This window comes from Lampetra planeri, chromosome 23 (genome assembly GCF_965212315.1).
Source record: "Lampetra planeri chromosome 23, kcLamPlan1.2.h2, whole genome shotgun sequence".
NCBI classification, from domain to species: domain Eukaryota; kingdom Metazoa; phylum Chordata; class Hyperoartia; order Petromyzontiformes; family Petromyzontidae; genus Lampetra; species Lampetra planeri.
Window position 1 is genome coordinate 4,479,588 of NC_136129.1, and position 15,643 is coordinate 4,495,230.

The window sequence follows — 15,643 nt, forward strand, 5'->3', positions numbered from 1 at the left end:
TGGTGAGATGTTATCTCCCTCGCCTGGTATACATGAGGTCATGGGTTCGATCCTGACCCTGATGTCTGCTGCTGTATATTTAGAATTTGTTCTCTCGGTGGTTGCGTGGATTTTTATCCGGGTCCTCTGGTTTTGTACTCCACATTTATAATCAACATCACGAGTTCGGAGTATTTGGCTGCTATAAATTTCCATACGACAAGCCACTTCGTTGAGCTATCATTTGTGACCAGGTCGCTTCTGAAAAAGAGCTATAAGTTCAGTGGGCCTTACCTCGTAAACAATTTTTTTACTTGAGTAGTAGTTTTAATAATAATAGGTTTTTACCCTTTCAACTGGTACAAAAACTGACACCTTTATACAAGGCATCATGTTTGCAATAACCACAACACAAGCAGTCAAAATGCAAACAAAAAGAAACAACTCTGATAATGATAATGATTTTCAGTGTCAGTTTTTGTACCAGTTGAAAGGGTAAAAACCTATTACTATATTTTGCCACTGGTAAAAGTGATTTTTCTATTCTGTGATTCAAGATCTCCACGCCACAGTTGAGGTCTGCTGCTGCTAGCCACGATGAGAGGGCTTCAGCATCGACAGTGTTCATGTCGCTGTCCCTCTGTTCATTGGGCGCAGATCATAGTTTGCGTTTCGTGGCCACAATTGCTCAACTGTGGCTTGTCTTCAATATATCCCTAAGGGCCTCTATGGGTCTCTATGAGTCTCTGTGAGTCTCTTTGTATCTGTGTGGGCCTCTGCGTACCTCAATGTGGCTGTGTGGGTTTCCTGTATTGGCCCATGGTTTGGCTTGCATGGCCACAGTCTCACGACTGTGGCAGAGTTGGCTAAGTATTGTGCGAAATAAGTTGAACATGCATACATTGTGTCTGTTTTTTATGTATGAAGGATGTGTGTGCATTGGCCTGGTGATGATACTGATGATGCGGTTGATGGTTATTGTTTGTTTTGATGCATGTGCAAGCACAATACAGTAATGTAGTATATGGGGAGGTTATGGTAATGTTGTTCTGTGTGTATGTACACAATGTCGCGTGTTTATGTATAGTGTGTGTGTGTAAGTCGACTTAGTACCTGGTGCAATGTGTAAACATCGCCACTTGGGAGACAAAAACAGCGAGGCGTGGTGCTGGCCACGCTCGCTAACAGCACTTTCCCCAAAAGTATGTTAAGGCTATACGGGGGTTCTTTGTCTTTGTGTGCATGTACAACGATACCCACTACGGGGAATCCCATTAAAATTGAACGACTCCCTCCCCTTGCACCCCCCCACCCCCACCACTATCCCAAGGGTCCACCCACCTCTTCGGATATGCCTAGTGAACGTGAAAGAGTAGACCAAATACCCTCGAGAGCTGGCTCGAGTGGAGGCAATTGCAGGGCTGCACCTTTGCCTGCCAACGAACACGTGACCCCCAAAACATCACGTGGTGCTCATTCGCTCCCTGTGAACGAGTGCACAAAACACCGGGGATTTCTTCGCTTCAAATCCATCATTGGTGTTCATCTTCTTGGTTCTTTCGGTATAGTCACGAAGAATGGAAATAATAAAATAATAAAAATAAAACATAATAGAATAATTCTCACGACGTTTTTATTATGTTTTATTTTTATTATTTTATTATTTCCATTCTACGTGACTCTACCGAAAGAACCAAGAAGATGAATCCCTGCAGTCACGAAAACTTTAAATCGAAATCATTGGTGTTTTTACTCTCCCATCTCAATGGCACGATTCGGTGCAAAACCGTAGATTCTCAGCGTCAATTTAAGGTGAAATTTGCACGTGAGTCGCATGCCGTTGTCTGATCGCACAATGATCGTGTCTTTGTTTTGTTTGTTGTTGTAACGATCTTACCCGCCCCGACTGGACATATTAATTAAATAACCCGTAAAAACAAAGTTTTTCACTATAAATCCTTTATATGCGTGGCATCGGTTTTATTTTATTATTCATTTCTGTTTTTCTTGAGTAAGAGTTTCATTTTTATCACATTGGTATTTTAAATTAAATATGAAATTATTTTTTTTCCTAAAAAGTGTTAAATTTTGGAACGAAATTGTCACGCACAACGAGTCTGTGTGCAAAATGTCAGCACGATTGGATCACGGGAAGTGGGTTAAAAAACGACCGAAAAATTTGCACGGTCGTAAGCGCGCAAGCAAGCAAGCAAGTGAACTTAATATAAAGGATTTAAAAAAATTAACCCGTAAAAACAAAGTTTTTCACTATAAATCCTTTATATGCGTGGCGGCTAGAGTCCTCTCGTCCTCTGGCTTGAGATGGCTGCCACCTATGGGTCAGATGATTGCCTGCCACCATTAAGCAATTGGTAATTAAATATAATCTATTTTTTTCTCAAAGTGTAATTTTTTTTGAAAAAAAAATTCACGAAAATAAATTGTCACGCACAACGAGTCTGTGTGCAAAATGTCAGCTCGATTGGATCACGGGAAGTGGGTTAAAAAACGACCGAAAGATTTGCACGGTCGTAAGCGCGCAAGCAAGCAACCAAGTGAACTTAATATAAAGGATTTAAAAAGAGCTTTGTAGCTCATCGGATTCCTCCAGTATAAATTATTCTCATTGCATGCTAAGAGCAATAGTCACCCTCTATACCTGTTTGTTGTGTCCGTGACTTAATTTGTAATTGTGGTGTGACAAGTCAAAAGGGTTCATCTACCCGAGCCGATTTGCGTCACACGGAATGTATTTGGCATCGATTTGTGTTCCTGCATTACCTTATTTTCATTGCCTCTCGTGCCGCGGTTGTTGTTGTTGTCCAGATTTACGTTTGCTTCCTTGCCTCGTGGCTTTATTTTGTTTGTTTGGCTTATGTCATTTCGATGCGTAAAGGTCACCCTCGCAATCCTAGTCCCGGTGACTTGATGACTTTTCCCAGCTTGGCGAAACAAAATCATATTGAGACACTTGAACGGTCGATAAGCCGAATTATCAGTTGTGAAGGTCGCGTCTCCCCCGCGTAGTTAGACGTCATTTGCGTAAACGGCCACCATAGATTCCCAAATTACTTCTCATTTGTTGAAATGGTTTCAAGGGCCTGGGTAATTGTACACACACAATGCAGATTAGCTGATTGTCATGTACACGTGGAGATGATTACCGTGTGCGTATCGGTTGTTGCTGAAGGGTTAGGGTAAGAGTGGTGTGTGTGTGCACCAGAGGTCGCAACCGGGTACCCGATACCCGTACCCTACCCGATACCCGGCTACCCGTACTCGGCCGGGTACGGGTACAGGTACCCGTTTGCGACCCTGGTGCGGCCGGGTACGGGTACGGGTAGGCCGTGAGTCACTGGTGAGTAGCCGTTTGTCACTCATTTCGGGTAGGGTACGGGTACGGGTAAGGGAACGGCTACCTGTACCCGGCCGGGTACGGGTACCCAATTGCGACCCTGGTGCGGCCGGGTACGGGTACGGATAAGGAATCAAAACCCGTTTGCGACCTCTGGTGTGCACCAAAAGTCTGTTAAGGCTCTAAGGGGGATCTTTGTTTTTGAGTAAAAATATGGGGAGCGGTGGCGCAGTGGTTAGCACACTGACCACTGCGCACCCAGCGACGTGAGTTATGTTTCTGCTCGCGGCCAACACCAGTGACGATTATCTGAACCCGGTGCTGAGCCTCCCCATGGTTGCCTCAGTCACAAATTAGTTCCTGGTGTGGTGGGGAGACAAAGGCGGCCGGGCGTGGGATGGCCATCCACTCCCTCGTGTGCCGTGTTGCCTTGAAAGGTGCTCACTAACAACACTTGCCACAAACGCCTGTTAAGGCTATGCGTGGAATCTTTGTCTTTGCCTTCACGTTTCTGAGTGTCGGCCTATGGGATTGGGTGGAAGGGTTATGGAAAGAGTCGTGTGTTTTGTGTCGCCTGTATAAATATAAATGCATGGAGGTGTGTATAACGTTGTGTGTGTGTGTGTGATGTCTGTGTGCGTGTAGGCCTATGGGATTGTGTGGAAGGCCATCGACCGCACGACAGAGGAAGTGGTCGCCATCAAGAAAATTTTCGACGCATTCCGCAACCGTACGGACGCACAGGCAAGCCGAATCAGCGGCACAGCATCAGCGTGGCCAGCCAGGGGCAATCCGCTGCTGGATGAAGGCTTCCACAAGCCACCGCCGCCTCTCGCGCTATTGCGATGCCACAACTCAGTGAACCTGCAACGTTGACCCAACGTTGACCCCACGTTCCATTTTGACTGGGAATCCACCTCGCACCTGCAGCTGGATTCTAGATTTGAAGTTTTCGTGACTGCAAGGATTCACATTCTTAGGTTTTTTCGGTAAAGTCACGTAGGTAAAAAATTAAAATTAATAAAAGTAAAAAAAAAATTCAGGGCCTACCTTGGCTCCTCCCACCCTCAACCAGTATATATACAAGGACTGTTTTCTTGGGATTTTATCTCACTTGATACAGCTATCGTGCTGTGACGGTTCCACCTGAAGACGGAAGCTTGTGTTGCCTCCGAAACGTCGTGATTTTTGTTTTATTTTTATTTTACTTTTATTAATTTAAATTTTTTACCTACCTGGTGACTTTACCGAAAAAACCTAAGAATATGTAGCTGGATTAATGGAAACCCAAAGAGCCTCAATTCCATTTCTCTTCAACTCTCCCATTTGTAACCTGATTGTCTCTAACTTGCTCATCTGTAATTTGGTTATCCGACGATCTCCAACTCACTTATCAAAAAACCATTATGAGAGACTCGATTTTGCAAAACTGAATTACATGACTTGCCGAAAGTCCTATTCCAACTTGAATAATGAGCTCAGACATCTGACATTTATTCTGCTGCTGAATAATCTGAGGCTCAAATGTTTGCAATTCGGTATCGAAAACTCGATTTTTAAACATTTGATTTCTCAATACTCAGTAATCTGAAATGCAATTATTTGTCACTCAATTTTCCTAACACTCAGTTTCCCCCATCATTGATTATCTGTGGCATGAATATTGAAAACTCGATTACTGGCGACTGCGTTACCAAAAGCTAAAGTTTTACAATTGATCAAAGGTCAAATCTGCAGGCTTTAATTTGCAGCCGGGTTTCTCTGGCTCGGCATACAACATCCAGTCTACCCCTCGCTACAGCTGTGACTTATAGACATTCATACTCCACCCTACCAGCGACCGCATGAAATATTTCTTTCAGAATTTATGAGAAAGTTCACAAATAACCAGTAACTCACGTTTGAAACCTGAACACAAAATGAGATTTGAGAATATTTTTGGTCAATTTGTAATGGATAAAGTATGGTGGTATGAGTGTTTAGAGATGTGCGTATCTGTAAGGTGGCGTGTGTACAATGTATGTTGCGTATGTTTTTAATCATGCGTGCACGTGCGCGCGTGTGTGGGTTTATTTTTCTATACAGAGAACATTTCGAGAAGTGATGTTTTTAAAGGTGAGCTAATATAAAGTGTTTATTTCATCGTAACTATCATCATCCCTGTTATCATGGTAATCATCACTTCATCATTGTGATCATCAGTTTCATCTTAATCATCATTGATATGCTCATCATATCATCATCATCATTATTATCAGCACCATCATTCATCCAAAGCCAACAGTGGTCATCTTATTGGTCTTTCTCATGAGAATGTGGAATGTCCACCACTGGCTCATTTCTTCCACCAGAGCTGAGCACTGCTCTGCACCCATTTGAACTTCGGTTTTGAACGACCAATTAATTAGTTATATATATTTCGACTTCTTGGTTCTTTCGGTAAAGTCACGTAGAAGAAAAGTAATAAAATAATAAAAATAAAACATAATAAAATAATATAAAAAAATAATATAACAATATAATAAAATAATATAATATTATATTATTATATAATAATATAATAATAATATAATTCTCACTTCCCTTCTACGTGACTTTACCGAAAGAACCAATAAGATATATATATGTTTAGGTTATGCTGATGCACAAGCACAATTAATACTAATAAAAATAAAACACTTATTAGTTATAATAGGTGACATTTTGAACAATTGCCTTTCTTACAAGGTACGAATTTTTGGTGAATTAATTATGATTCTTCAACTCTAAGATTGCCAATCGATGACTTTCCTCGGCCTCCCTGTCACCAGGAGTTTGACCACCCCAACATCGTGAAGCTCAAGAACATCATCCGCGCGGACAACGACCGTGACATCTACCTCATCTTCGAGTTCATGGGTTCGTTCCTCGTGACCCCACAACCTCCTCCTGCCACAATGACAAAGACAAAGCTCCCCACCGCCCCTGCCCCCTGGTGTAGCCTACACAGACTCTTGGGCCAAGTGCTGCTTGCGAGCTCTCTAATATGAAGGCCGTCCCAGCCCACAACATTCACACACCACGACCACGAGCTGATTTGAGGCCGAGTCGAACTCATCACCGGTTCAGATGTTTGCCGCTGATGTTAGCCAAGGGCGGTATTCAAGCTGGGATCGCACAGACGCTGCATGTGTACTCCCACGAGCACAACGAAGTTGCAACTCGCTCCGAGCACGGCTGCCTTTGTCTCCCCAGAGCTGAACTTTTACACGCCGCTCCAGGTTATTTAATGCCGATTCGGCCTTGGGGAAGACCAGGGTCAGTTCAAATTCTCATCACTGATCCTCGGCCGTAAGCAGGAACCTGGATCACGCACCAGGTGTGCGGCGCAGTGCGCTGACCTTTACATTGCCTCTCCCCCAGACTACTCCTCGTCCTACCACTTGTACACAACTACACTGTCGTGCCTGAGATTGAATCTCCCGGACTGTGACCAATCTTGATGGATCTCACAAGCTCAGCCCGATTTGTAGAACTTTGTAGATACCCAGGGGCGCAAGGTGCAGTGTGTGCGTCTCACTTTCTGGGAGCTTCGTGCAATCCGGAGAAATGTGAGATTAAATGATTATTTCCCACGCACTCCTTCCCATGCAATCATTCCAGTGGCCTAGTAACTACGTTGCCAGTTCAGGTGATGCGGCCATCGGTCAGGTGCATTCATTCCCTACCATCATCGGTCAGATTGACATTTCCCCTGCATTGAACTTCCTTTCCATTCCCTTTAATTCATCTGTGCATCCTACAATTCTCCTTTATTAATTCCCGACCATCATCCGTCGGATTGTCAATTCCACCACTTTCAATTTCCTTTCATTCCTTTGCGTTCGTCTGTGCATCCTTCAGTTATCCTGCTTTCCCTACCATCATCTATCAGATTGTCAATTCCTTTGCATTCAATGCCCTTTCATTTATTCCCATCCACCCGTTCTGTCTGTCTGTTCGTAAATTCGCTTGAATATTTTTTTTAAGTTTAACAGGTAGGCTTTCACGAGCAATATTATCCATAAAAAAGTTTTTTTTGGGTTGGATCACGTAAATTTGTCGTTAAACCCGCCACAGCCAATTAGTAAGGGTTGTCACATAAACAAAACGTGCCAATTAGTTACTAGTTGAGCATACCGGTGTGTTGGAGAATAAACCGACAACATTTACAATTCGCGCATGACGTTTCGCTGGTGATGACAACCAGCCTCGTCAACTGTGAGCTCATGGGTTAGTCCCTCGTGACACTCCGCAAGCCTTGCATTAATCCAGGCATGTCCAAAGTCCGGCCCGCGGGCCAATTACGGCCCGCGGGCAGATTTCATACGGCCCGCAGCTTCGGTCTTATAACGTGTTAGTTATGGCTCGCCAGCTCTGTCAGAATAAATACATCATAAAACTCATGGAAATGTAAGGTATTCTATACGGTTTGTTCAATGTTATCTGACTGAATGAAAGGCAGAATTGCGTTTTTAGAGTTGTTCCCGTCTGCCTGGGTGGCTTATATTTGGTTACATTGTCATTTGAAAAATAAAGGTAATTGTGACAATGAATTTTTTTTTATAACAGTGTGTGTATTTCCACGTAACTTTTGTGGTTAAAACAATGTCAAAAGGATCTATTGGCCCCCGGGCATCTTCACTTTATCAAACGTGGCCCTCTTTGCAAAAAGTTTGGACACCCCTGCATTAATCAATTCATTCATTCGTGCTTCCCATCCGCGTGTCATTGCAGACACGGACCTGCACGCCGTGATCAGGAAGGGGCGAATCCTCAAGGACATCCACAAGCGCTATATCATGTACCAGCTGCTCAAGGCAACCAAGTACATCCACTCCGGCAACGTCATCCACCGCGACCACAAGGTCTCGTGGCGCACCTAGCCTGGCACGGGAGTCACGGCGACATGGCCCGCCGTTGAACCGGAGCCGGGGTGGCTGCTCTTGTTGTTGCCGCCGTCTTTGCCGTTGTGCGTGCACGCTTGCCCTGAAAAGTCTGTTTGATATTCTTAGGTTTTTTCGGTAAAGTCACGTAGGTAAAAAATTTACATTAATAAAAGTAAAATAAAAATAAAATTAAAAATTAAAAATCACGACGTTTCGGAGGCAACACAAGCTACCGTCTTCAGGTGGAACCGTCACAGCACGATAGCGGTATCAAGTGAGAGAAATTCCAAGAACACAGTATTTGTATATATACTGGTTGAGGGTGGGAGGAGCCAAGGTAGGCCCTGAATATTATTTTTGTGAGGTTCGGTGCGGCTGAAGCACGCTGTTAGGAAAAAAAACCTAACAATATGAATCCTTGCAGTCACGAAAGCTTCAAATCTAGAATCTGTTTGAGGCTATATAGGGGATTTTCTTCGTCTTTGTGGCAGAGCGCTAGTGTGTAGCGGTTAGCGCGCCGAACTACGAACCTAGTGACGGCAGTTCGATCCCCGCTCACGGCTAACACCAAGTGACGAATATCTGAACCGGTCCTGGGCCTCCGCTAGTTCGACTCAGCCTCAAATGAGTACCTGGTGCGGTGTGTAAACATCGCCATTGGGGAGACAAAGGCGGTCGGGCGTGGTGCTGCCCACTCTCGTGTGCCGTGCCGGCCTTCACAGGTGTTCGCTTATGGTACTTTCCCCAACAGTCTATTCAAGGCTATACGGGGAGATCTTTGTGTGGGTGAGCGAGTGCGTGAGGAGGTGGGTGAGTGGGTTGGTATGCGAGTGGGTGAGCAAGTGAACGGGTCAGCAGGTGTGCGGGCACGTTGGCGCGCAAAGTGAACAGGTAGTGGGTGTCTTCATCTTCTTGGTTCTTTCGGTAAAGTCACGTAGAAGGGAAGTAATAAAATAATAAAAATAAAACATAATAAAATAATTCTCACGACGTTTCGGCCACAACGCAAGCAGCCGTCCTCAGGTGAAGAACAGGTCTGTCGAGAAGACAGAGTCTGAATGTCACACCCCAGGCTTGGAGTGTCTTTTTAAGCTGGGTTGGAGGGGGGGGAAGAGCGTCTTGACAAAAACAAGGTAGTGGGTGAATAGGTGAGTGAGCGTGCGTGCGTGCGTGCGGGCGTGCGTGCGTGCGTGCGGGCGTGCGTGCGTGCGGGTGGGCAGTCAGCCGTTTTTCTTCCTTCCCGCGCTCCCTCAACGCCGTACGCGAAGAGAATCCGCTTTAAATTTCGATTTAAAGCTTTCGTGAATGCAGGGAATCATCTTCTTGGTTCTTTCCGTAAAGTCACGCAGAAGGGAAGCAGACCTGTTCTTCACCTGATGACGGCTGCTTGCGTTGTGGCCGAAACGTCGTGAGAATTATTTTATTATGTTTTATTATTATTATTTTATTATTTCCCTTCTACGTGACTTTTACCGAAAGAACCAAGAAGATGAATCCGCTTTCTCAAGCCGTCCCGTTGGGTCACGGAGGCGCGCCGCTTCAAGCGTAACTCGCCGGTGCCGTGTCTCCTCCGCAGCCGTCGAACGTGCTGCTGAACAGCGAGTGCGTGGTGAAGGTGTGCGACTTTGGGCTCGCTCGCTCCGTCGGACCGCTCGCCATGGAGGGCTGCGCGGGCAGTGGCGTCGGAGGAGGAGGAGGAGGAGTGAGGGGCGACCCGGCGCTCACCGAATGCGTCGCCACGCGCTGGTACCGCGCGCCCGAGATTCTGCTCTCAACGCCCAGGTGAGAAGGGGCACCCACTCATCCACCCGCCCGCCCGCCCACCCACCGACCCACCGACCCACCCACCCGCCCACCCATCCACCCACCGACCCACCAACCCACCCGCCCACCCGCCCGCCCGCCCGCCCACCCACCCACCGACCCACCAACCCACCCGCCCACCCATCCACCCACCGACCCACCAACCCACCCACCCGCCCACCCGCCCGCCCGCCCACCCACCCACCAACCCACCAACCCACCCACCGGCCCACCCACCCACCCATCCACCCACCGACCCACCAACCCACCCAACCGCCCCGCCCGCCCCGCCCGCCCACCCACCCACCGACCCACCCACCAACCCACCCACCCATCCACCCACCGACCCACCAACCCACCCAACCGCCCGCCCGCCCGCCCCGCCCACCCACCCACCGACCCACCAACCCACCCGCCCACCCATCCACCCACCGACCCACCAACCCACCCACCCGCCCACCCGCCCCGCCCCGCCCACCCACCCACCAACCCACCAACCCACCCACCGGCCCACCCACCCACCCATCCACCCACCGACCCACCAACCCACCCAACCGCCCGCCCGCCCGCCCACCCACCCACCGACCCACCCACCAACCCACCCACCCACCCGCCGACCCACCCGCCCAATCACCCGCCCGCCCACCCACCCGCCCACCCACCCACCCTCCCACTCACCCGCCCACCCAACGACCCACCAACCCACCCGCCGACCCACCCGCCCACCCACCCACCCGCGCGCGCGCACGTTGGCCTTGCCGCGGAGAGGACGGCGCAGCAAGCGTTGACTCCAGCTGTGCAACGTGGACGGGATCGAGTGTGACCCCTTTCACACGCGTCGGTCTTGTCCGGGTGCTCCGGTTTACTCCTGTCACGCAAACACTCATTTATTGGGCGCCACGGTGGCAAGATTGTTAACCACCTCGCCTGCTATGCAGGAGGCGGAGAGTTCGATCCAGACCCGGACGCCTGCTGCTGTATATTTGGAGTGTGCGGTGTCTCTCTCTCTCTCTCTCCCCGTGGTCGCGGGGATTTTTCTCCGGGTCCTCCACGTTGTTCCCTCCACATTTAGAATCAATGTGCGTTTAGAATGTTTGGCTGAAATGCATTTCCACGCGGTAAGCCACTTCGTTTGTGGCCTTGTCGCTTCTGAAAAAGAGCCGTATGGCTCAGTGGACCTTACCTGGTAAAATAAAAAAAAAATTCAGTTTTAGTTTAATTGGTCAATAACACCTTAATATATTGATTTCGTCCTCTTGGGGCCTTTGAGTCGTCCCCACTCTCTGCGAGGAGGGCGAGCGAGTAGCGTGGTGCGGCTCGTTCCAAGTTGAAAGAATTGAATGCACAGCGTGTGCGATATGAGCCTAATGGGTCTGTCTATATTCAAGTAAGTTTTAAATCTCCATAATTGATCGAGCAGAACACATTTTTTGGCGATGCTGCTGCTGCTGCTGCGTTGGCAGTGGTGCACACGCAAAATAACAAATCAACACAATCGGGGCAGCGTCAGCAATACTTGACCAATGCAGTAGGACAAAAAACACATCGATAATAGGCGACGTTTCGGGCAATGCCCCACCCCCAACATAACGTAGAGAAGCCGGATAGGTATAGTTGTTGATACTGGTAGGAACCTCCTGGTTACACCAGCCCACAGGGGATTATCGTGTCCGTCGTGCAGGGAGGGGCTGGGTGGGGAGGGAGGGAGGGTGGGGAGGGGCTGAGTGAGGAGGGTGGGGCTGGGTGGGGAGGGGAGGGTGGGGAGGGGCTGGGTGGGGAGGGGCTGGGTAGGGAGGGTGGGGCTGGGTGGGGAGGGGAGGGTGGGGAGGGGCTGGGTGAGATGGGTGAGGAGGGGCTGGGTGGGGAGGGTGGGGGTGGGAGGGAGGGATGGGGCTGGGTGGGGAGGGGCTGGGTGGGGGAGGGGAGGGTGGAAGGGGCTGGGTGGGGAGGGTGGGGGTGGGAGGGAGGGATGGGGCTGGGTGGGGAGGGGCTGGGTGGGGAGGGTGGGGCTGGGTGGGGGGGTGGGAGGGGTGGGGCTGAGTGGGGTGAGGCTGGTCACTCCGTGGTGCCCTTATAAAACTCAACGTTTAACCTACTCACGCCGGCTTGTGCCCGCCCTCACAGTCGGGCATATTTGCGGAATACACCACGCCGCCGTTGACCCTGGCCATTGACCGAGCAACCCAACGTTCCTACCAGCTCCCTCCGCAGGAATGTGTTTGTATTTACTTATTCTTGAATATAAAAACAAATGAAGGAAGCATCATACCACGATGGAGCCGTTTCATTCCTCTGTGCATTCCCTGCTATGAGAGATCAATCACAAGACACTGACATTGACAGATAAAACAACAGCTGACAAGAAGACGCATTCGGAGGTGAATACTTGGAATTGCACCGAGAGACGGGGTGAATGCACGTGTGTGTCATGTGTGTCGCGTGTTATTTGTGTGTGTGTGTGTATGTAAGGTGCTCGCGCACAGCACTTGCCCCAACAGTCTGTCAAGGCTATACGGGGAGGTCTTTGTCTTTGTGGACTGCATTAAGTTCGATTCACGCTCACGGCCAGGGCGCTCCCTTAGGTCGACTCAGCCTTAAACATCAGGCACTGGGGAGACAAACCCACATTCATAGGTGCCGAATGAGAGCACTTGCCCTAACAGCCGGTGTAGGCTGCACGGGGGACCTTTGTCTATGTGTCTGTGTGTGCATCTGTATACCAACACCAAGTGACGATTATCTGAACCGGTCCTGGGCCTCCCCTAGGTCGACTCAGCCTCAAATGAGTACCTGGTGCGGTGTGCAGTAAACATCGCCACTGGGGAGACAAAGGCGGTCGGGCGTGATGCTGGCCTTCGTAGGTGCTCGCTAACAGCACTTGCCCCTACAGTCTATTAAGGCTATACGGGGGATCTTTGTCTTTGTACACTACTGTATGACCACGTGTGATTCTGTGTGTGAGTATCAATGTTATTTGATGTATCTCTATGTATGCACATGCAATGTTTGATTGCTATGTGTCAATGTGTACGTGTATAAGTGTGTATCATTGTGTGTATCTATGCATAATATGTATCTGTAAGTATGACTGTGTGTGTGTGTATCTGTTTTCTATGTGTTTGTGTGTGTGTGTCTATGTGTGTGTGTCTGTGTTTGTGCCTCTGTTGTATGACTGTGTGTGTGTCTCTATGTATGCACGTGTATGTTTGTTGTGTGTGTGTGTGATGTGTAATAATAACACTTTAATAACCCTAGCAACGCGCGTGTGTTTACATAGCGACCGCCAGAAACACGCGGTGCGTGTGCCTGGCGACGCCTCTCGTTACAATCACCATCATCATCACCACCAGCACCACCAGTAGTGGTGGTGGTGGACTTACCACCACCACCACCACTGTCATCACTACTACCGTCATCACTACAGTACTACCACTACTACCACTACAGTACTACCACTACTGTCATCACCACCAGTAGTAGTGGTGGTGGTGGTGGTGGAGTTACCACCACCACCACCACTGTCATCACCACTACCGTCATCACTACAGTACTACCACTACTACCACTACAGTACCACCACTACTGTCATCACCACCACCACCACTGTCATCACTACTACCGTCATCACTACAGTACTACCACTACTACCACTACAGTACTACCACTACTGTCACCACCACCAGTAGTGGTGGTGGTGTAGCTACCACCACCACCACCACTACAGTGTCACTGTCACCACTACAGTGTTACTGTCACTATTACAGTGTCACTGTCACTACTACAGTGTCACTGTCACCACTACAGTGTCACTGTCACTACTACAGTGTTACTGTCACCACTACAGTGTCACTGTCACCACTACAGTGTCACTGTCACCACTACAGTGTTACTGTCACTATTACAGTGTCACTGTCACTACTACAGTGTCACTGTCACCACTACAGTGTCACTGTCACTACTACAGTGTCACTGTCACCACTACAGTGTTACTGTCACTATTACAGTGTCACTGTCACTACTACAGTGTCACTGTCACTACTACAGTGTCACTGTCACTACTACAGTGTCACTGTCACCACTACAGTGTCACTGTCACTACTACAGTGTCACTGTCACCACTACAGTGTCACTGTCACCACTACATTGTCACTGTCACTACTACAGTGTCACTGTCACTACTACAGTGTCACTGTCACTACTACAGTGACACTGTCACTACTACAGTGTCACTGTCACTACTACAGTGTCACTGTCACTACTACAGTGACACTGTCATTACTACAGTGTCACTGTCACCACTACAGTGTCACTGTCACTACTACAGTGACACTGTCACTACTAGTGTCACTGTCACCACTACAGTGACACTGTCACTACTACAGTGTCACTGTCACCACTTCAGTGACACTGTCACTACTACAGTGTCACTGTCACCACTACAGTGTCACTGTCACCACTACAGTGTCACTGTCACTACTACAGTGTCACTGTCACTATTACAGTGTCACTGTCACTACTACAGTGACACTGTCACTACTACAGTGTCACTGTCACTACTACAGTGTCACTGTCACCACTACAGTGACACTGTCACTACTACAGTGTCACTGTCACCACTACAGTGTCACTGTCACCACTACAGTGTCACTGTCACCACTACAGTGTCACTGTCACCACTACAGTGTCACTGTCACTACTACAGTGTTACTGTCACCACTACAGTGACACTGTCACTACTACAGTGTTACTGTCACTACTACAGTGACACTGTCACCACTACAGTGTCACTGTCACTACTACAGTGTTACTGTCACCACTACAGTGTCACTGTCACTACTACAGTGTTACTGTCACTACTACAGTGACACTGTCACCACTACAGTGTCACTGTCACCACTACAGTGTCACTGTCACTACTACAGTGTTACTGTCACTACTACAGTGACACTGTCACCACTACAGTGTCACTGTCACTACTACAGTGTCACTGTCACTACTACAGTGACACTGTCACCACTACAGTGTCACTGTCACTATTACAGTGTCACTGTCACTACTACAGTGACACTGTCACCACTACAGTGTCACTGTCACTACTACAGTGTCACTGTCACCACTACAGTGTCACTGTCACTACTACAGTGTCACTGTCACTACTACAGTGTCACTGTCACCACTACAGTGTCACTGTCACTACTACAGTGTCACTGTCACTACTACAGTGTCACTGTCACTACTACAGTGTCACTGTCACCACTACAGTGTCACTGTCACTACTACAGTGTCACTGTCACTACTACAGTGTCACTGTCACCACTACAGTGTCACTGTCACTACAGAGGATTATTGTGTCCGTCCGTCCGTCGTGCAGGGAGGGGCTGGGTGGGGAGGGGCTGGGTGGGGGAGGGGAGGGTTGGGAGCGGAGGGGCTGGGTGGAGAGGGTGGGGCTGGGTGGGGAGGGGAGGGGCTGGGTGGGGAGGGGAGGGTGGGGAGGGGCTGGATGGAGAGGGTGGGGAGGGGCTGGGTGGAGGTGGGGCTGGGTGGGGAGGGGCTGGGTGGGGGGTGGGAGGGGAGGGGCTGGTTGGGGAGGGTGGGGAGG

At 48.8% G+C, this 15,643-nt stretch overlaps 1 protein-coding gene across 3 annotated transcripts in view; it reads left to right on the plus strand.

Annotated features, from left to right (window-relative positions):
- Window positions 1–15,643, plus strand: part of LOC144726272 (extracellular signal-regulated kinase 2-like) — a 44,745-nt gene that overhangs the window by 11,683 nt on the left and 17,419 nt on the right. For all 3 annotated transcript variants that reach the window (XM_078604825.1, XM_078604826.1, XM_078604827.1), the window contains exons 3-7: window positions 3,980–4,078; window positions 5,420–5,449; window positions 6,145–6,232; window positions 8,090–8,220; window positions 9,818–10,023. In XM_078604825.1, the coding sequence (XP_078460951.1) occupies window positions 3,980–4,078; window positions 5,420–5,449; window positions 6,145–6,232; window positions 8,090–8,220; window positions 9,818–10,023 (554 nt within the window). The remainder of the gene's footprint in view (window positions 1–3,979; window positions 4,079–5,419; window positions 5,450–6,144; window positions 6,233–8,089; window positions 8,221–9,817; window positions 10,024–15,643) is intronic.